At 42.3% G+C, this 20936-nt stretch overlaps 1 protein-coding gene across 6 annotated transcripts in view; it reads left to right on the top strand.

Annotated features, from left to right (window-relative positions):
- Positions 1 to 20936, top strand: part of BTRC (beta-transducin repeat containing E3 ubiquitin protein ligase) — a 131314-nt gene that overhangs the window by 85014 nt on the left and 25364 nt on the right. For all 6 annotated transcript variants that reach the window (XM_068169727.1, XM_068169723.1, XM_068169726.1 and 3 more), the window contains 2 exons: positions 15667 to 15898; positions 19611 to 19797. In XM_068169727.1, the coding sequence (XP_068025828.1) occupies positions 15667 to 15898; positions 19611 to 19797 (419 nt within the window). The remainder of the gene's footprint in view (positions 1 to 15666; positions 15899 to 19610; positions 19798 to 20936) is intronic.

Raw genomic sequence — 20936 nt, 5'->3', positions numbered from 1 at the left:
GTACACTTTGCTGAACCTTACTGTTGAAGAAAATAAAAATGAGCAACCGGGTAGTTGCATGAAAATAATATTCAAAATAGCTGCACTTACTTATTTTAGGGGAGGTTCAGACTGGATGTTAGGAAGAAATTCTTCATAGAGAGTGTGATTGCCCATTGGAACAGGCTGCCCAGGGAGGTGGTGGAGTTGCCACCATTGGAGGTGTTTAGGAGGAGACTTGATAGGGTGCTTGGTGCCATGGTTTAGTTGATTAGATGGTGTTGGATGATGGGTTGGATGCGATGATCTTGAAGGTCTCGTCCTATTCTATTCTATTCTATTCTATTCTGTTCTGTTCTGTTCTATTACAATACTTAATCTTGACAGACAAGTAGTTGTTACCTGCTCAGCTCACAGAGTTTTTTGAAATTCATGGATGGTAAGGGCAGTGTCAGGGTGGTGAGATGCTGGAACAGGTTGCCCAGGGAGGTGGTAGAAGTCCCATCCCTGGAGGTTTTCAAGGTCAGGCTGGATGTGGCTCTCAGCAACCTGATGTAGTGTGAGGGGTCCCTGCCCATGGCAGGGGGGTTGGAACTAGATGATCCTTGAGGTTCCTTCCAAGCCTAACAATTCTATGATTCTATGTATCCAGGCTCTTTGGGTCCTGCATCCAACAGGCAAACTTGCCTTCATGATGTCAGGGATTTGTGAAAATAGGCCTGTCCTAATTGTGTGTACAGGTTCAAATTTAACTGTCTTCTCATGTCCTTGAAGTCTGCGATCCTCCTGTAGCTTCTCAACACAAAATGAAACCCTTGTAACAGGGAACTCTGCCTTAGTGAGGCCCCACCTGGAGTTCGGTGTCCAGTTCTGGGCTCCCTAGTTTAAGAGGGTCAGGGAACTACTGGAGAGAGTCCCAAGAGAGAGCTTCAAAGATAATTAGGAGACTGGAGTATTTCTCTTGCAAGGAAATGCTGAGAGATCTGGGGTTCTTTAGCCTGGAAAAGAGAAAACTGAGAGGGGATCTTACCAATACTTATCAATATCTGAAGAGTAGGTGTCAATAGGATGGGGCCCGTCCCTCTTCAGTGGTGCCCAGTGATAGGACAAGGGATGGTGGGCACAAACTGGAACACAGGAAGTTTCACCTAAACATAAGGAAACATTTATTTCCTTTGAGTGTGACAGAGCATTGAACAGACTGCCCAGAGAGGTTGTGGAGTCTTCTCTAGGTGAGCCTACTTTAACTGGAGGGTTTGACTAGATGAGCCCTAGAGGTCCCTTCCAACCCTATCGTTCTGTGATTTTGTGAGCACAGAATAAGCAGAGTTTACTCTGTGAATAAACTGAGGATTTAGTTAAACTATATGATGACTAAAATATTTCAGCATTGTTTTTCCTGACCCCAGTTCTGTCAGTTGAAACAACAGCTTTTGTGCTTAGGCTGCCATTCATTTAGAAGAAAATAACAGTGAAAAATACTTAACTTCTGTACTACCAAAAAAATCAGTTTGTTAATTAAGCAAGACTTGTAATTTCTTAGCAAAGAAAACCCTCTTTCTGACAAATAAAGTTTCCTTAAGTCTTTGATTGCAGGTAATAAAAACATTGCTTAATTAATGCCAATGATGTGCATGTGTTGTTTTCTTTCAAGTCACTGGATTTTACAAAACTGCATGAGCTACAGAGTTGCATTAGGTTCTCCTGCCATGTTAATTTAGATCTTTCAGCCCTGTTCTGGATCATAATTTGTAATGTTGAACAGCTCTGAGGTGCATTGCAGTGGGAGCATTTTGAGGTTTGGTTTAGAAGATTGCAGATGATTAGGCATGATCACAGAATCACCAAGGTTGGAAGAGACCTCAAATATCATCAAAGTCCAACCTGTCACCACAGGCCCACCATGGCACCAAGTGCCACATCCAGTCCCTTCTTGAACACCTCCAGGGATGGTGACTCCACCACCTCCCTGAGCAGCGCATTCCGATGGCTAACAACTCTCTCTGTGAAGAACTTTCTCCTCACCTCCAGCCTAAACTTCCCCTGGTGCAGCTTGAGACTGTGTCCTCTTGTTCTGGTGCTGGTGCCTGGGAGAAGAGACCAACCCCCTCCTGGCTACAACCACGTTTCAAGTAGTTGTAGACAGCAATAAGGTCTCCCCTGAGCCTCCTCTTCTCCAGGCTAAACAATCCCTGCTCCCTCAGCCTCTGTTGGTGAGGGGTTTGGAACACAAGCCCTATGAGGAAAGACTGAGGGAGCTGGGATTGCTTAGCCTGGAGAAGAGGAGACTGAGGAGTGACCTTATCACTCTCTACAACTACCTGAAGGGAGGTTGTAGACAGGCGGATGATGGTCTCTTCTCCCAGGCAGCCAGTACCAGAACAAGAGGACACAGTCTCAGGCTGCACCAGGGGAGGTTCAGGTTGGATGTTAGGAAGAAGTTCTATACAGAGAGAGTGATTGCCCATTGGAATGGGCTGCCTGGGGAGGTGGTGGAGTCGCCGTCATTGGAGGTGTTCAGGAGGAGACTTGATGGGGTGCTCGGTGCCATGGGTTAGCTGTTTGGGTGGGTTGGATTGGTTGATGGGTTAGACACGATGATCTTGAAGGTCTCTTCCAACCTGGTTTGGTTTATTCTATTCTAAATAAAGGTTTATTCTCTTCTCATAGGGCTTGTCCTCAAGGCCTCTCCCCAGCCTCATTGCTCTTCTCTGGACACGTTCAAGTGTCTCAATGTCCTTCTTAAACTGAGGGGCCCAGAACTGGTGTGGCCTAACCAGTGCAGAGTCCAGGGTCACAATGACTTTCCTGCTCCTGCTGGCCACACTATTCTTGATGCATGCCAGGATGCCATTGGCCCTCTTGGCCACCTGGGCACACTGCTGGCTCATGTTCAGCCAGCTGTCAGTGATGGTCAATTAAGTCATTATTTGAGACCCGAGTTTTGAAAATGTTGCAGGTCCTAAGTGAAGATGTTTGGAATTCAGTAGTTTGTGGGGAATCAGCGGCAATTCTGAGGGAACAGATGCATCATAACCAAATCAATAGCTTTTGAAAAATTTTATGTAAGTGTAGGGATGGAATTGGAAGTGGAGACTGGATGTCCAAACAGGTCCCTCAAATACTGCACGCTCTCCACTTGCAAGTAGGAGTACTGCAGTGCTTTTAAAAGAACCTGGTGTTTGGTTGCTGCAAAGAATGAGTGATACAATAGCAAAGTCAGAAAGCCTTTAAAGGACCAATTCTCTATGCAGCATCTTTTACAAAGAATTCCAGGGTTTGGTTATTACAAATTAAATACATCAACATAGAACAACTATAACCTGCCTTCAGTCAAAATCTAAATAACTTTTCTCTCCAAAAGACTAAGAAGTGTAGATGAGTTTGGACTACGGTGTTAGAAATATGGAGTCACTTAGGTTGGAAGAAATCTCAGGAGGTCTAGCCTCCTGCTCAGAGCAGGGTCAGTATTGAATTTGTTAGTCTCAGTTACCCTCTACTGCTGGGTACCTGCTTCTGCCAAGGTTTACATACACAGGACATCTACCTTACAATTCAAAGTTTCCCACTGCACCAAGAAGTTAAGCCAACACTTGGAGTATGTAATATGTTTGCATGAGAAAGGCTGTATTTGGCACTAGCTGCTCCCTCCCTTTATCTCCTAAGACAGCACTAAGGGTTTTGTTTAGTTATGCAGTCTGGAAGTAACAAAGGCATGAAAACAATGGCTGCAAACTGATTCCTGGGTGAAGATGAGAGCTGCATTGCTTCTAACACACAGAAGTGATCAGAGAGCTTGAAAGTTTTAGTACTTGGTGGGTGGGTGTGAAAGTGCTGCTGCCATGTCCTACAGAGCTTGGGCTTCACAATCTTTCTCTTACCTGTCTCTGATTTGAATCCAAGCCACAGCTATGGTGGGGGCACAGGGTAGAACAGGTGGTTGCCAGCATCACTAACAGATCTGCAACCGCAGAGGTCTTACTTTCACTTCAGATGTCCTTTCACTCCCGTTGCGCAGGTCAGATATCGGACTGTAATCCTCTGCTGCCACGTGTGAGAGGTGTAGGCAGAGAGAAGTTGTTGCCAGAGCTTTTCTCCAAGTCCTCTTAAGGGGATAAAAGGAACGGCTTTGGATGCCATCTGTACCACAGGAGGGAAGGTTTGTATGTCAGGATTTGGGTGCAGCAGCAGGACTGGGTGCAGAATTCGGGCCCAGAATGGCAAGGACAGCTGTCAGCAGGGACTGAGGGACACTTGCAGGCAATGCTGGGAAGTTTTTGTCAGGTGCTTCTGTCATCTACTCGTGTCTCATTACTTCTTGTCTTTCTTACTGAACTTGTCAGAGACGTAAAAACATAGCTGTGGATAGCCTAACTCAGCCTATTGTATTTCCTCATCTCTGTCACACACTAATACTGAAATAGCAAAATTCTAAGCAGTGTCCAGCAGTCCCCTGCTGGCTAGGTACTGAACTTGGTGTGATGAGTAAAGGAAATTAACTAAAGCACACCTTCCCTTGGATGCTTACCTTCAGAGGGGTGTTTCCATGTTTGTCTTGGTTTTAGTAGTGGTATCTGGATGCCAAGTCTGAGTTTGAGAAAACGAGGGGAAATTTTTTTCTTAATGCTGCAATTCTGATTCCATTTTGGAAGGCAGCTGAAACAATTAATACGGTACATGTTTTCTAACTGGTTAAGTTGAGGCCATGCCTTTTCTAGTGAGTCAGTTTTGATTTGCTTTTAAGTGACAGATTTGTTTGCTGGCACTAGAGGAGAAGTTTGCACTTGTGTGGAGTGCAGTATGGTGTCACCTGGTGGCATTGCCCTCACTGGGCACCTTTTCGTGCAGAGGCCTCCAAAGATGTTCTCTGCCTTAAGCTGTGCTTGATCTGTGTGTGAGGTGCACTAGGATACATCTATTTAACAAATAGACTGATGAGATGTAGTGGCTTGCCTGTGGCAGTGCGAGAAGCCAGTGGGAGAGTTAGGAGTAGAACTGGAAGAGATTTTACTCCCATTTTCCTTTCTCATTTTCACATCATAACTGCCAGCTTTTAGTTTACCAAGGATTAATAAATAATAACCTGTGATTGAAAAACGCTGACACTTTCTGTCATGAGATGCTTTTCTGTCTTCAGCATTGTGCAGAACTCAGCAGAGTTGCACCTTTTGAGTTTTACTTAAGCAGCATTACTCAATATTTAATGCTGAAATAGAAACATGTAATTCACAGCTGCAGGGGACCTGTCAGCTGCATTGGGATGTGTGTCAGCTGCAAGGGAGGGTGAGCTAGCAAGAGGGGTTTACACCACAAAAAATTGGAAATTTTCATCAACTTTTTCATTTAATTTCTTGCTACATTTCACATTGTACACACAGCTGACATGATAATCCTTCAACTGCCCCTAAATTGCGTTTTAAAGTAGAGATCAGTTAATTATAGCAATCCGAGTATTTTTAATGGCTTATAGAGACCATTTCTCCTGGCACTTGTTCCTCCTAAGTTTCAAATAAGCAACTGGATGTATTCTTAATTATTCATGTGACAGGAAAAAATAAATTAAATAAAAATTACAGGCAACCCTACCAAGAATGCTTTGGATGAGACAGATAATCACAGTCTAGCATCTATGGCTCTTCTGTTTTGAGAGTGCTAGAGGGAGCTCTAACCCCTCGATCAAAGGAACGGGCTGTGAATGGTGCATCTGGTAGTTTGGTCTGTGATAGGAAACGTTGAATTCTCATGATGTTCAGTTTAATCTTGCATTGGAAGGTTACATGCTTGGGGTTTTCCCCCAGGCATTATCCCAGATTGCTCTTCCTAGATGAGAAGATGCAAATTGTGTGGTTTTGAGTATTACAAAACTAGATACAGTACAGTCTATTGTGAGCTGCCTGAAAATAGAGGAAACAAGTGAGAGGTGTCACAGAGGTCTTCAACACATAGCATGCAATGGTAAAGTCTAATATTTCCTTCCTTTCACAAAGGAGGACAATTCTTCTAATAGGAGACCTAGCACTATTTAAAGGAGAATATATTTTAAACTGTTGGAAGGAATGGCTACTTCACTTAGCATGTAATTGGTTTTTAGATGTTCAGCCAATTATTATGCTGGAAGTTAAAGAATGGGTTGGTGATTGTTAGATAAATTTAGAATGGGATGCATTAGTGCATGAGGGTAGAAGATGCATCTCATGTGATATGCTCAGCACTGGCTGTATTTTTGTATGGAAGGAAAGTAAAATGGATGGCATGAAGAACAGAAAAGTTAGCCTGTGTTTGTAGAAAGGGAAGTGCAGGTAGATTGATACTTTTCCCACTATTTTTTGATCTCATTCAAAGGAACAGTAGAATTGTGCCTATGAGTGAAAGAATGTCATGAAAAATACCATATGTTGAAGGACTGAGTGGGACTAGCAGCCCTCTTCTGCCACAATTTACTGGGGGTTTTATGTTGCCTATATGTTATATTCAAACATTTCCTCTTTGAGCCTACTGTAGGGAGTGGAGTATACTGGAAGGCTCCCTCCTTTCTTTAGTTTGAGGGGTTTTTTCTGAAAGTTTATTTGTAGCTAAGCACTGAGCCAAGGAGTAAATGCCTAGTGCAATAGTCTGTGATTTGGGTTTCTGAGCTATGCAATTTGTGTATCAGCTGATAGGGACAAAGTCTGCTCAGCTGTGGAAATGAGTATGTCTTCCTAAAGCCATGTTATGGTCAGAACTAGTCACTTGTGATTGTGGAGGGCACTATTTCTTGCCTTTCTTCTGTTGTATCAACAGCATCAGCATCAACAGCATTCAGCCTAACCCAAACAAATGCAATTTCTGAATATTCAGAATTCATTGGAGGGTGTCCTTATCTTGCATTTTTTAATTCTGTTGCTGTCATGGAACTCTTGGCAGGTAGCAGTGAAAGAATGGACCAAGATAGTCTTAAAGTGAAGGTGTACCTCTGGAAGGCTCCAGTCAAACTGAAGATCATGCCAGTGGCCCCTCTTCCTGTCGCTATGCACTTCTGAAAGACTCTATCTCTCTTTCCTCTGTAACCTCCCTTTAGATAGTGGAAGGCTAGTGTATAGTCCCTGGTCTTCTCAGACCAAACACATCCAGCTCCTCTAGAAATCTTAGAGGCTGTCCATGGGATTCACCCCAGATTGCCAGCAAGATAAGGTTTGACTGTAAGGTTAACCGAACAGCTCATTTTGAGAAGACGATGCTCATTAGTCAGAGTTATGGGATGATCTTATAGGGGTTATAGGAGGCTACCAGACAAAACCTGTCAAGATTTTAGCTTTGCCATAACACTGCGTGAGAGTATTCAGTGGACTCTTCCTCTTATAGCTGTCTCTGTGGTGGCTTCTAATAGCAGTAGTATTAGTATCAGCCAGTGTGAGCTAATGAGGTATCCTCAATATAGTTGTGCTGCTGGAAAAGAACACCGCTCAGCCCTCATCTGGCTGCTGCAGGTTGCTGCCCTCCAGGATCTGTCAGCAAAACTGCAAACTTGCTTTCAGTTAACCTGAGGTGGTTTAGTGCAGACAGTTTAAATATCAGGTCTTTGCTAACAAAGCTTATTTTGACCGCAATAGGTTAGGGAGTGCTCATGCAGCCTACCTTGCCAGCGGATCTTAGGAGTGCAGTTGCAGTGGGAGCAAAGCACATATGAGAATCTTGTGGTTCTTCAGGATGCTGCTTTGGTTTTCGTTTGTTGCATCTCTCTGGTATGCCTGGAAATATGTAGTACTCCAACAGCTGAGAAATCGTATATGATAGCCAGCATGTACATTCATGACTCCCAGTTCTGAATCACTCCCTTTTCCATGACCAGGTGGCTTGGTGCCCTTGTGCCTTCTTTGTTGCTGGTAGCAAAATGCATCTCCAAGGAGAAAAACTTATGGAAAATTATACTGGGTAAATTAACTTGGAGGGCTTGTGTTTCTTTACAATAAAAGCTTTACATAGAACCACAGTGTTTTGAGAGTAATAATGTTACTGAGAGCAGATAATGGGTCTTTTGGGTCATTTTCCCCTCTACTTGTGTGTTGCTCCCAGTGGTAGAGTTCTGTTCAGCCATGTTTAAAATCACTTGAGTCCACCTACCTGTTTCTGGCTGCTTTTCTCTTTGAGTTAAGGGAGTACTTGGAGCAAAAAGAAAATCAGCAATAACACCAGTAAAGACTAACTTCACTCAGGCAGTAGATCATGCTTGGGAGTTTTAAAAACAGAAGCAACTGTTCCAGAAAACTATGAAACTGCTGCTTAGAGTTTAGCTTATGCCTTCCCCTGCCATAAATGAGCCCTTTGCTGCTACTGGCCATTACCCGATGACTTTAGTTGACTGGTTCTCAAGTGATAATGTGCATAATCCTTGCCTCCATTAACAGTAATAACATGTAATGGTCCCAGCAGTTCAACTGTGGTTCTGGTAGCCAGGCCAAAGAAGAAAGCTTTTCCTTTGTTGACTTCCACTGGAAGTGATTTGTCATTAGTGGAGGATCTGCTTTGAAATTTGGTTATGATTGCTTCCCACCTAGTAAAAAGTGTACTCTGCAATCTAGCTGTCTAAGAGTGATGGTGTCTCTGCCCTCTCCCCATATGTCTAGATATGCAATTGGTCAGGGATCGTAGTTTGGGAAAGTAGCATATGCCAGTGCTGTGCTGATGCAAGCAGCTTTCTCATCAGTGCTTGTTATTTGCAAAGATAACTTGGAGGTGAGGAAAGACGAGGAGAGGGACTCCCAGTTCACATCCCTTGCTGGCATCTGAGAAATTTTATTTTGGAGGCTTTTGCTAGCACTTAAAATCTAGATGGGAGACCTATGTCAAAGGAAAGTTTACAGTAAGAGCTACAAGATTCCAGACAATTAAACTTTATTAGTCTATCTGAAACATTAAGTATTAGCTTAAAAGAATAGTTTTTTAATCTCCTCTCCCTGTTGCTGTTTACTATGTGGCTGTGTGGGAGGGGAGTACCTTCTTCAGCAAGGCATTATTGCTGCTCTCTGTACAACCAGGGTGCAAGTGCCCGTGGCTCAGTCCTGTCTCCCTAGTCCCAGTGCGTTACTTCCCTGGTGTCTGCAGCTTTCTCTGTCCCTAAACCAAGACAGCATTCTCCCTTTTTCTGTGTCTGAAGTAACATCCTTAGTCAGATGCCCTCCAGGCTGACACCATATCACAGGTACTTAGATGGTACCTCTGAAAACTATTGTCCCCCCAGGATTTCAGAAAGTGCAGCAGGTTGGGCTGCTGTGCCCAACGTAATTCTAGTGATCTTTCATCTAGATGCATCCTTTCTTATCAAAGGTTTTCTACAGTGTGATTAGAAACCAGATGTGGACAAGCAGCTGAAAGCCCCAGACAGGCAAAATTGCCGATCCCTTGGTATCCAGGGGACTGTTAATTTCAGTGTGAGGATCTATTCTGAATTTGCTCTTGGAAATAAATAGTAAAGATGCTGTGGCTCCTTTCATGGTGCTTTCTTTTGGACTCTCAGATGTGATTGATGATCATCTGCTTCTGGGTTATGTTCGTTTTTCAGAATGTTTCAGTGAGCTTTGCAGCGTGGAAACTAATTCAGTACTGAGCCAGTAAGTCCCTATATGTGCTAAACTCATGGTTAACCTCACAGAGACTGTTACGTGAGATGGAGGCAGACAGAAATGGGTAGATTCTAAACTGAGCTTTTAAAATAAAAGTAAATGGAGTGAGTTGTTTAATGACCTAGCATTGTAGCCTTGCTGTCAAGCCAAACACTGGAAAAGAGGTTCATCCTGCAGTTGGAGAAAAATGAGGAGCTGGCTGCCCTGCTCGCATGTTTCTGGTGCTATGGCTCATGAGATCCTGTTCTTCGTGGTGAGACACCCCCTTGCTTCTCCCCAGTTCTCAAAGAAGCTTTTTAATAGGAAGCTGCCAATAAGGAGCAGCATTTGGTAATTGCAAGTCTAAAAAAAGAAAAAGGGAAAAAAAAGGGCAGCCATAGAAATGGAACCTGCAGCCTCTTAATTATGCTGTTATTGCCTTTAGGCCATGCAGAAAACACCTTTTCACAGGATTCTCAAATAGCTAGCTTTGCCCTTGAGCACAGAGGCCTGGCGTACGTTCTGAGCTCCATTTCGCCGTTTTTGTGACTCTGGTCTTTTGGAGTGGTATTGAGTGGTACTTGCAGCGGTAGCAAACAGTTTCATGGCCACACAAGTAGCTTTAGGGAAGCCAACCATGCTGAGGTTCTCTGGCGAAGAGCAGCTTTCTAAAGCATCAAACCAAATCATCTCGCTGCCACACTGGTATTTTTAATCCTTCTGCTTTTCTCACACAGCTCCTAACATGCTCCAGAATTCCAGAGCTTTGAGCTGCAGCTGAAACTAGTTTCATTTTCTGGATTCACTGTTGTGGGCATTTTTAATGTGATTAATCTTGAAGCACATCCACGCTATAGAGACAAGTATGGTTTGCTTTCATTGTGAAGTTCCCATCTCCCACGTGCGCACACACACACACTCTGGACAGAGATCTCCATGGTTCCTTTCTTTGTCATCCCATTGCTTGTTTTTTCCTCCCCAGTGTCTTTTATCTTGTGAGTAAAGTTTGAACAGTACGTGGAAAGTTAACTGCCTGGAGTCTTTTAAATATAAGTAACACGCACCCAGTAATAAGCTGTCGGTTGTTTTTTTGCTGCCTGCAAAGAAACATAAACACAGCGCTCATTTCTGGCAGGTTTTTACTGTCAGAGTTTCTCCTATTATATTTATCTTACAATTTGCCAGGGGGTGAAGTTATTAAGTTTTAGCAGCAGCCATCGATCAAGTTCACAAGTTAACACGATAAAGGCTCTGTGCCGCTCCGATCCGGGAAAATGATGATCCTCACTCGGTAATTAACTAAATGAGAAAGTTAAATCTTACTTGAGAGCTGGGAGAGATGAAAGAGAGGTGTTTGTCAGTTTCTCAGTGGAAATTAGAAGCAGTTTTCTGCAATTCCCTAGGCTGCTGCTCTGTCATATTTTACATAAGCACTGGGAAAACGTCTTGTAATTAGTGCTGTCATGGAGGATTTTTTTTGCTGAAGGATGTTGGAATAATTCATTAGATTATCAAGAAAGGCTTGTGTCCTGAAATGATTAGCACAGTGAAATTTAAACCATTAACGATAACAAGTTTAGAGCTTGCTGCAGTGCAGAGGCACCCGGGGTATGTCTGTGCCTATTTCAATCATTTCTTATAATTAAACATTATGTCCTCTTTTTTCCTCCCCTTCACTAAGACCCATCCAAAATTCCTGTTAAGGTGGCTCTGTCTAGATCAGTGACTTAACTGCGACTGGTGCAGGCAGTTGGAGGTGAAATGCTGTGGCTGCACATAAGCAGTAGAAGGCACCCCTCCGTTTCAGAGCCTCCAGTCCCAGTGAGTCCAGGAAGGAGGTGAGAAGCCCAGTATGACCTGTCCAGTACTGGAACACTGGAGAGCACTCCCTTCCTTTTGTCTAGAGAGAAGCTCTGAGAAATTGCACCAGTGTTCTAAGGTCTCTCATTTCAGAGCTCCAGCATGAAGATGTCTTGCAGGTTTGGAAGGTCCCAAACCATGCTGGGATCGTTCTTGATATCCTAGGAGATAGCTTCTCTTTTTCTTTAAGAGATGTCTTCTTACCACAAGAAGCATACAACCTGAATTCACCCTGTGGAAAGTGCTTTAACAAAGTCCTCAGCAACGGTAAGGGACATGGTGGCTTTTTAAAAAAGACATACAAAAATTGTGACCACTCATATGGGTGGGGAAACACTATGTATCTACACCAGAATCAGAGAACTAAGCTTGTGTTTGGTGTTTGGTTTTAGGAGGCTCCTTGGTCCCTTGTACTGAACAAAACCAAAGTAACCTTGATTGTCACATACAGGTTACAGCTGTGATACACCGCAGCTGTTGTGTTTTATATACAGATGTATCCAAGCTTTATTTATCTATGTTGAAACATTGCACCTTCCTATTGTTGCCAGCCATTATTTAGATTAAAGTCCTTTCATATATTAGTCCTCTTCTACTTCACTGGGCATACAAATGTGCTTTGTGTTAAGTGTAGCCATTTGGAGAAATGGTCTTGTAATTATGGGCTGCAATGGAGCATAGTACGTAGATCCCTGAGCTAGTACCAACCTGAGGCACTCAATCCCCTGGGTTTCCTGGCACAGCCTACTGGCTTAGGCATATTGTTGTATTAGGACACCTCTGCTGTTCCTGCAGATGAGCTCTTGTGCCTATAGCCAGATGATGCACCTCTCACCTCTTGCAGGTCCTTGTGAAAAGGGAAGTGTTACCTGCTCCAAATATACCCAGTCTTATTCCCAGGTGATGGAGTATCAGAGATTTGCCTCTTTTGGATCCATCCATTTGGATGGATATTTACCCTGACAGTATGAACAGGACAGTTAGGGTTTTTTTCAGGTGAGGTTATTGTACCAGGAAAGAGAAGAGGCTGTAGACAATTGTATGCCCCAGGAAATAGTTACTGATATTGTTCTGAGGTGGTTGGTTGTGAACCAGGGGCAGCTGATCAAAAAATCAGGGTTCTCAGGAAGCCAAATCAGTTCTCTTACTGATAGTTATCACTCCACCACCCTTCCCCACACTTTCCTAATACAGATGCTTGGTTGTTTTTGTTGTTGGCTTTTCTAATAAGAAGTCTTTTTCACTGAGCCCCTAGTGGATTTTTAGGAATCTTCAAATGGAAATTCTGGAATTCTGCTCTCAACTGTAGCTACAGACAGTCTGGGGGAGGCACATGGGCATGTGCTGTGATCGAGTGATTTTGACAGCCCTGTGAATCCATGTCTTTACTCTGCAGAACTGGTATGTTTGTGGCTTGCCCTGGTCTCCTAGTTCTCTTCTTGCACAGACCACAGGACCTCTAGGCTTGTCCTTGCTCCTTTGAATGGGAAACCAGAGCAGGCAAAGGCGCATACCAGGTCTCTAGTTGTCATTGTCAGGATGCTGCTAAAGTATGTGCATGAACCTAACAAATGTGATGGTCTCCTCTCCACTAATTTGGACATAACTGTATTTGGAATATGTGTGTGTATATAAAAAAATGGTTTATAGCTATTTATTTATATATGTATATTTATTTATATTTAGAATTTGGACTGTAACATGTATAGTGCTTCATTTAGCAGATCCACCATATAAACCTGGAGTTTGATTTCCAGAGCTGTTACAAGTGTTGGTCTATGAACTCTTTAATATAGTCATTATTTCCACCCAAGAGGCCTGTATTCACTTGGGATCCAAACAAAATGGGTTGTTTTGTCCCATCTAAACCATCTGTTTGTACACACATAAGCCATTACTTGTTTTTGCAGATGTTGCAACTTCTGTTTGTTACCCTAGACTGGTGTTTTAGAGGTGACTGGGGAGCTTAAGACTGCTGGGAGAAGGGTGCTCAGAAGGCAAGGAAAGGCCAGAATGAGGTGCCACACCATAAATGGAGTTGTGCCTTTTGTGGTCTTTGCACATCAGCTGTCTGCTCTGCATATTAGCCAGTGTTCACAGCCTCTTAAATTAAAAGCCAGAGGTACAGTTTTTTAAAAACTGCTTTGTAGAGTCAGTCTATTAGGAGATGCACAGCAAAAAAAAGTGAAGAATGGAATGAGATCAAGCTTGTAGACCGCAGCAACTCTCTGCTGTCCTAATCCAGCACTTTTTACAGGGGCATCTGTTTTGCAAGCAGCTTAACTGCAGCAAAAATGACCAGAATCCCATAAGACCTGTGCTCAATGCAGTCCATTGGTATTTTTTTGCCACACTGTTGCATACTGTGGACTTTGCTAGGAAAAGTCTAGTCCTATACACCCAGTACATCATGCCCAGTCCCTTTAGAGATTTCTTTCTATTAAAAAGTTGGCCCAAGAGAGAGTATTTCTTGCCTGCTGCCCAGTACTGGCTCTATGACTCACAGTGCTATCTGTGTGATGACTGAAGGAAAGTGTAGCTTAGTCACAGCCCTTGTCTTGCATGAGCTTACTGAACACACAGAGGAATTCACAGGGTGGAATAGGGGTAAAGGTGAAGTTGAAAACATGGAGCTGTGGAATTCAGAAGTGGGGATGTGATCTCCATATTCTGTGTTTGGCTTAAGTCAAACCATCATTCAGAAACAGAAGAAACTGCATGTTAAATGACAGCTAATTACTGTCTTTCTCTACCAGAAGACAGTCTGTCCAGCTCTGCTGGGAATGCTGAAAAAAAGTATGTAAGTGGATTTTCTCTAGAAAATGAAATGTACATGGTGATTAGTTGAGTAGATTTTCAAATTGAGAGGGTTTTGGTGTTCCAAAGTGAGGATTGCTGTTGGGGCTGGGGGGATATTGGACTACAGGAATTACTTACTCCTAAGAAATATGAAACTCCTGCATTCCAAACACAGCTTTGATAACTCGATTTTGTGGTCTCTCAATATCCCACTGTTCTGGCCCTTGCTGAAAAAGGACTTTGTTGGTTTTTTCTGTTCCTGCAAGGCTAGTTAATCCATGCGTTTCTTCTAGATCACTTTTTCACTTAAAGTTAATATAAGTCTCCTGATGAGGCTGATGCCTGGAATTAACATCTTAGAACAGAAATGTGGCATCTCTGCATTATATGCTTTCATATCTGTAATTTGTTTTTAATTGTTTGATCCTTAATAGTGAACCTCTACGTGTATTTTTTACATAAAAGCAGTGTGATAATCTTGACTGTTGCTGTAGTGCTGTCTGGTGTTAAACTATTGTGGTGAAAGAGAGAAAATCACTTTTTCAGCATTTAATACAAACTATTTGACCAGTATGGGAAAAAAAATCATTTCCCAGCAAACAGTTTGGATGCATTCCAGTGTGATCTGGTAGAGGTGATCCCACTCTGGCAGGAGGATTGGTATAGATGGTCTTTCAAGGTCCCTTCCAGCCCCACTAAGTGATTCTGTGAAACAGTTAATCTTGAACAAAATCTATCCTAGTAATGCAAAATGTGCCCTTCCAGTTAAATCATTTAGAAAGGAGAAAATGTATTTTGCTATCAAGTTGTAAATTGAAATGTCAGTGTTTAGTTTTGTCCCTGAAACTTCTTTGTGCTGAGCCCTTCTGACAAGATATTAACAATGCTCTCAAACTTGAAAACCTTTTATTCTGTGGGGGGGAAAAAAGTACATACCAAATATCAGGGTGTGCTTTAGCTGGCTGTGCTCTCAAGGTATGGTTTTATACTCGAAAGAAAAGTATTAGCAGGTTTTTTCTCATCCGTTTCATCATTCCCTATGAATTTTAGCAGCAGTCTGTGCTTTAGGAAAAAAACCCCAACAGAATACAAATGCAATTTTCTGTTGGTGCTTTGAAGTAATTGATAACTGCAGATTAGGAATCCAAAAGCATTGCACTGTCTGCATGATGTAACTAAAATTGTGTTTATGTTAGACTGACACTCAAGGTTTCCTGTCTGACCAGAGTCCTTCGTGTGCACAAGCCAGTGCATTGTCTTGCAGGAAGTACAGCTCATGGTGGCCACACTCCAAGTGACAGCACCAAATAGGATATGTAGTCTCAGACAACTTTATGTCTCCAAGTGCTTTGTTCCTTCCATTTTCTTCCCCTTAAAAAGAAATTGCAAACTCACTTGAGCTTCTTTTCATATGTGTGATTTAGATTGTTTCTCTCCTTCCTGTTTTCAGACAAAACTTGCCAATGGCACTTCCAGTATGATTGTGCCCAAGCAAAGAAAACTGTCTGCGAGCTATGAGAAGGAGAAGGAACTCTGCGTCAAGTATTTTGAGCAGTGGTCTGAGTCTGACCAGGTGGAGTTTGTGGAGCACCTCATCTCCCAGATGTGTCACTACCAGCACGGGCATATAAACTCATACCTCAAGCCCATGCTACAGCGAGACTTCATCACTGCACTGCCAGGTATTTCTGCAGGCAGAGGGAGCTTATTCCTCTGTCTCCTCTATCAGAAAACTGTTCCATTCTGGCCTACCCTGCTGGAGAGGCCTCTTCTAGGGTCAGTTTGTGAAATGGAAGGTAGCTTTCAAATTAATAACTGTACATCACTGTGAAATGTAATGATAAAGTTTGTTTTGTATTTCTACTGTCTCCCAAGGCATGATCCAATACCACCATGGTAAGTAAATGATATCTCATGTAGGTATCAAGGATAGTCATCACAAGCCACAGGGCAAGTAGTTGTACTCATAATGCCCACAATGAATAATGAAAATTTTGGGCCCTATTTTATAGATGAGAAAACTGAGGCAATGGGAGATAAAATATATACAGCAAAAGAGTTTCAGAACCAAACAAATTCCTGGCTCTTAAGTCTTTTTTTCCAGACCATCAGATCGTACATCTGTAGATAGATAGTTAATAAACTGGCATCCCCATAGCATGGCTCCTTAGTTTGAAATGGATCTGAGCAAGAAGTGCTACACAGGTACTGTTTCTGAATGGCTAATGGAGGAAAAGAGTTTCTTGCCAGAAGCTTGTTCTGTGACTACCTTTGAGCTGCTGAACAATTTGGCCAATCCAATCATTTAATCATTCTTCAGAAGGGATTTCTCAACATGAAATTCAAGTTGTAGGGTCAAAATACAGGGGGTGGGGGGGAAAGCATGTTAAACTGTGAACTGTACAAAGTGTAAGGGCACTGTAGGAGTTTCACTATGAGGTTAAATACATAGACTCACTGGATTTTTAAGCTAATTGTGCCCAGTAATCAAATGGCTGTTGTAGCACTGAAGAAAAAAATATCTTAGTTATGCTAAGTACCTGCTTTATGTTAGTTTTTAGTAGTCCAGTGGCAATAATCTCATGTATTTAGAGCAGCATTGTAACTTGTGGAGCTGTTCCATTTCAGAACAACAGAGAGTATTTTGAAAGTGCATTTGTTTCTCCACTTTTAAGGTGGATGTGTGCATATAGTTACATACACAATTTTTCCAGGTCTTTCTCCACAAAACTCCATCAGAGCAACTCAGTATTTGCTTAACTTCATCCTGCAGGCCTTTTCCTGAACATTTTGGGCAAATGTTACACTCATTTTTCAGAGGCATTCAAGATTTCCTAGCTCTACCATATTTGTTAGTGGCTTTCTCACAGTTACCCAGGAAGCAGCTAGTTTTACCATCACAGAATGCAGAACAGATAGGAATCAGGCAGCTAATGTGTGAGTATTTGAGTAGTTGTGAGACCTGTGTGCTTAAATAATGTATGTCCATCAGTGTGCATATTTCCAGAGTGCTAATGTCCTAGTGCATATAGCTCTTAAGGGAGAAAATTAATGCCCAGGAATTACACTGGCACAGATTTTGCCGTCAGTGCACGACATCCTGACCATAGACAGGGTTCTCATGAACGGAATGGAAAAGGGGAAGGTAAGAAGCAGCCTAGGAATGAATGAAGAACTGAACGTTTTCAACTAAGTCACATAATAATTAAAAAAAATCTAAACTTTTAAAGTAACTTTTAGCTTTCTGAAATTTGCAAGTGTTCAGTATTCTGGTTTCATTTTTCCTTCTTCATGCTCTCTCCTGCTCTCCCCCTCAAGTGAATAAGACAGTAAAGCTACTTCAAAATCACGAGGCATGTTATCTCTGTCCTCCTAGCACCATCCCAAAGAATAACCAGAACTAAAGGTAGTTTTAGAGCACATTTCACCAATACAAAGTAAAATTGGCTCAGATTATTTTCCCAGTGCTTTGACCAGAATTAAAGTTGTTTGAAAAATGCAGCTTAACTGTGTGCTTAACAAACATTGTTCTGTTTCTGAAAAAGGAGGTCTCTGCTTAGCATTTCCAAGCTGTTTAACATTTTTTGTGAGGAAAGTCATTTTTATAAGGGTTTCATTTGTGAAATAAGTGAAACATTCTTGTTGGTGTGAAGGGCTAATCGTGTTTCACATCAATTCAGAACAAAATCTGTGAACAGAGATTTCCTTTTTTTTAAGGAAGCAGTGCTTTTTTAGGTGTATCTCTCTGTGAATTAGTCTGTTCCTAAGAAATTAAATAATTGTTCTGTTTCTAAGAAATTGAATAATAAAATTCTGCCAGGCCAGAATAGCTCTGCCTACTCCACTTACCATAAATGTGAGGAGGAGAGGTCAAAACCTTGTTCTCTGCAAAGGGTCTCGGATTAATGGCAAAGGATGACTTACAGTCATGGAAATAGTTACACCACCTCATTGCAGCAAGATCTAAAGTGCAGCTATTGATGATCCAGAAAGAGCAGGTAGGTCAGAGATAGACTTGTGGCTGAAAATGACTGTGCCCAGTTTGTGCAGTGCAGTCCTGCTTTCTAACGCCACCCATTGTTCCCCATATAAAATGATTTCTCACTATGCCACTACTGACATAAAGCCACCAGTGTGGATACTACACAAATTTGGCATCAGTAAATGTCCCAGTGGGTCTGTAAGTGTCTGTGGGACCACTGGAAGTGGTGCAGACTGGGAGAACAAATAATAACCAGTTCTGCCCAGTGGAGAGAGCTTAAGCATGCAGGTGTCAGGTTGGAGAAGCGGGGGGACACAATGTCCATATCTGCCCTACCAAATTGCAGGGCTCCTGCAAATTCCAGTTCACCTTCACTAAACCACTGCACCTTCCTTTCCACAAATTGCTGTAGAGTCAATCTACATTTACAAACACTTGCCTTTTTTTTCTCTTTTTTTAAAAAGGATTTTATATAGTGGCTGTATATATCTCTTCAGATTAAATACATAATAAAGGCTGCTGATGCTTTTATTTTGCAGGTTGACATCTAATTTTGCATCTATAAAGATAAGAAATGTCAGACCTCTTTCTGCACTCTGTGGTGGTGCATGGTATCATTAACATGTACTTTTTCTGCCTCTGAATGGAAGCATAAAACACTGGGCAGGATGTGGCACCCAAAGTATATTAAGATGTTGGAAAGGGGGGAGAGGCAACAATGCTGCATTTTCTCTTTCTCATGCACTGGGAGGTAATTTTGAGATCTTTCAGTTAGTGAGAACAAAGGTTGGACCTTCTGTGACTCATGAGCTCTAATTGGAACCAGCTGATTGCAACCCAGTTTGGGCTGACTTTCTCTTTACACAGTCTCTCCTTCCCTCTCAACTTCCCTGTGCATCTGCATATCCTTCCCTCCCCCATGTCTAAAGGTACCTCTACCCTTCAGGGCACACATTGGGAATATATATTTTTTTCTTCATTACGTTTAAAAGCTACTGCTTTAGCAAAAACAGCTTTTGAGCCGTTGGAACATGAGAACAGCTGTAGCAGTGAGATGAGAAATGGTCCTAATATAGAGAGATTTTGGGGGCTGCGTCGCTGAGTTGGAAATGCCATCCATAGAATATCCCCCTAGTGCTAAAACCCATCGAAATAGATTGGAATGACTTCTTGGATTCTTTATTATTTTTAATGACTTTGTTGTGTTATATCCAAAGGAAGTTGGAGAACGCTGTTCACTCCTGAACTTAGCTGCAAATGCTCTTCTGTGCATTTGGTCCAGCTCTGCATGCAGAAGAGGAGATGGAAAGAGAGGGTATCTTTGTACTACCAAGGGCAGTTGTTTTAAGCTCTGTCTCCCCAGCAAATAATTTTTCTTTTTTTTTTTTGTTTCTTTTCTCCCCCCACCCCAGCTCGGGGATTGGATCACATTGCTGAGAACATTCTGTCATACCTGGATGCCAAATCGTTGTGTGCTGCTGAGCTGGTGTGCAAGGAGTGGTACCGGGTGACGTCAGACGGCATGTTGTGGAAGAAGCTCATCGAGAGAATGGTCAGGACAGACTCCCTGTGGAGGGGATTGTCAGAGAGGAGAGGATGGTGAGGCAACTACATCTTCACCTCTTTTGCCCCCACTCAGGACAGTAGGTGCTGTATGTTTCAAATTGTATTTGGAGAGGGTTATTTAGCACCCTGAAGCATCATGTTGGTTCCAAACTTAACAGTTGCTTAAATCAATTCACAGGTTGGGAAGTTAGGGCATTGTTTGGCTATGCAAGCAATTGGGGAGGGGGGGCATTTTCCTTACCTTCCTCATCTGATCATGCTCTTATCCTACTGTGACAAGTGAGATATACAGACTGAGATTTTTACACCCAGCTGTCATTTGGTTCAAATTAAGAAGCTGTGTAAGCCCCAGGGGAACACTAAACTAGTCAGCAGTTCAGAGCAGAAGAGCTTTTTCAGGGGTGGCAGTGGGGCAGCATGTGCTATGAATTAGTTGTTTCCTGATAGGTCTGTTTGTTTTCCTCAGCAGATTTTCACTATTAGATATCTGTTTAATTTTCAAACTGGAAGCTGAGGGTAGGTACCACGGAGAATAGGGGACTTTAGAAATGCAGATAGATTAGTTAATAATCATCTGGAATAGCCTTACTACAGTGTGGGTCTCACTCAAGTTTGAAGCTGCTCTGTTAACATTTCATTAGAACTTTTCCTCTCAGGGGTACGTCCTTTAATACATAATTTTCTTTTCCAAGGGTGTCCCTAGGATGCTGGCAGAAAGGAAGCTGGGTATGAATATTTCATAAACAAGATAAAAGTGACAGCTCAGGCATTTTGGTTGCTATTAAAAAGAAAAAGATACAGAGATGAAAACAAAGACTGCTTTTTCATGGTTAATTTTGTTATATTGTTTGTCTCAGAAAGTAAAATTGAGTAAATCAGGATTATGAAACATTCTTTAAAAAGAATACTATTTTGATACACTTCCAATAGTGTAATGTTTATAAAGTGTGTAAAACAAACACAGGCATGGCAGGGGGAACTTTTGCATTCCTTTTAGTGCATTGTTCTCTTCTGGACCGTTATTTTAACTCTGCATTGTTGAGGTCACAGTAAGTCAGAAGAGAAACCTTGAATCGTAGAATCATAGAATCAGTCAGGGTTGGAAGGGACCACAAGGATCATCTAGTTCCAACCCCCCTGCCATGGGCAGGGACACCTCACACTAGATCAGG

The sequence above is a fragment of the Melanerpes formicivorus genome, unplaced genomic scaffold (assembly GCF_026170545.1).
Source record: "Melanerpes formicivorus ecotype bairdi unplaced genomic scaffold, bMelFor1.0.p_v2 SCAF_219, whole genome shotgun sequence".
NCBI lineage: Eukaryota > Metazoa > Chordata > Aves > Piciformes > Picidae > Melanerpes > Melanerpes formicivorus.
This window is presented reverse-complemented; position numbering and strand designations above follow the sequence as displayed.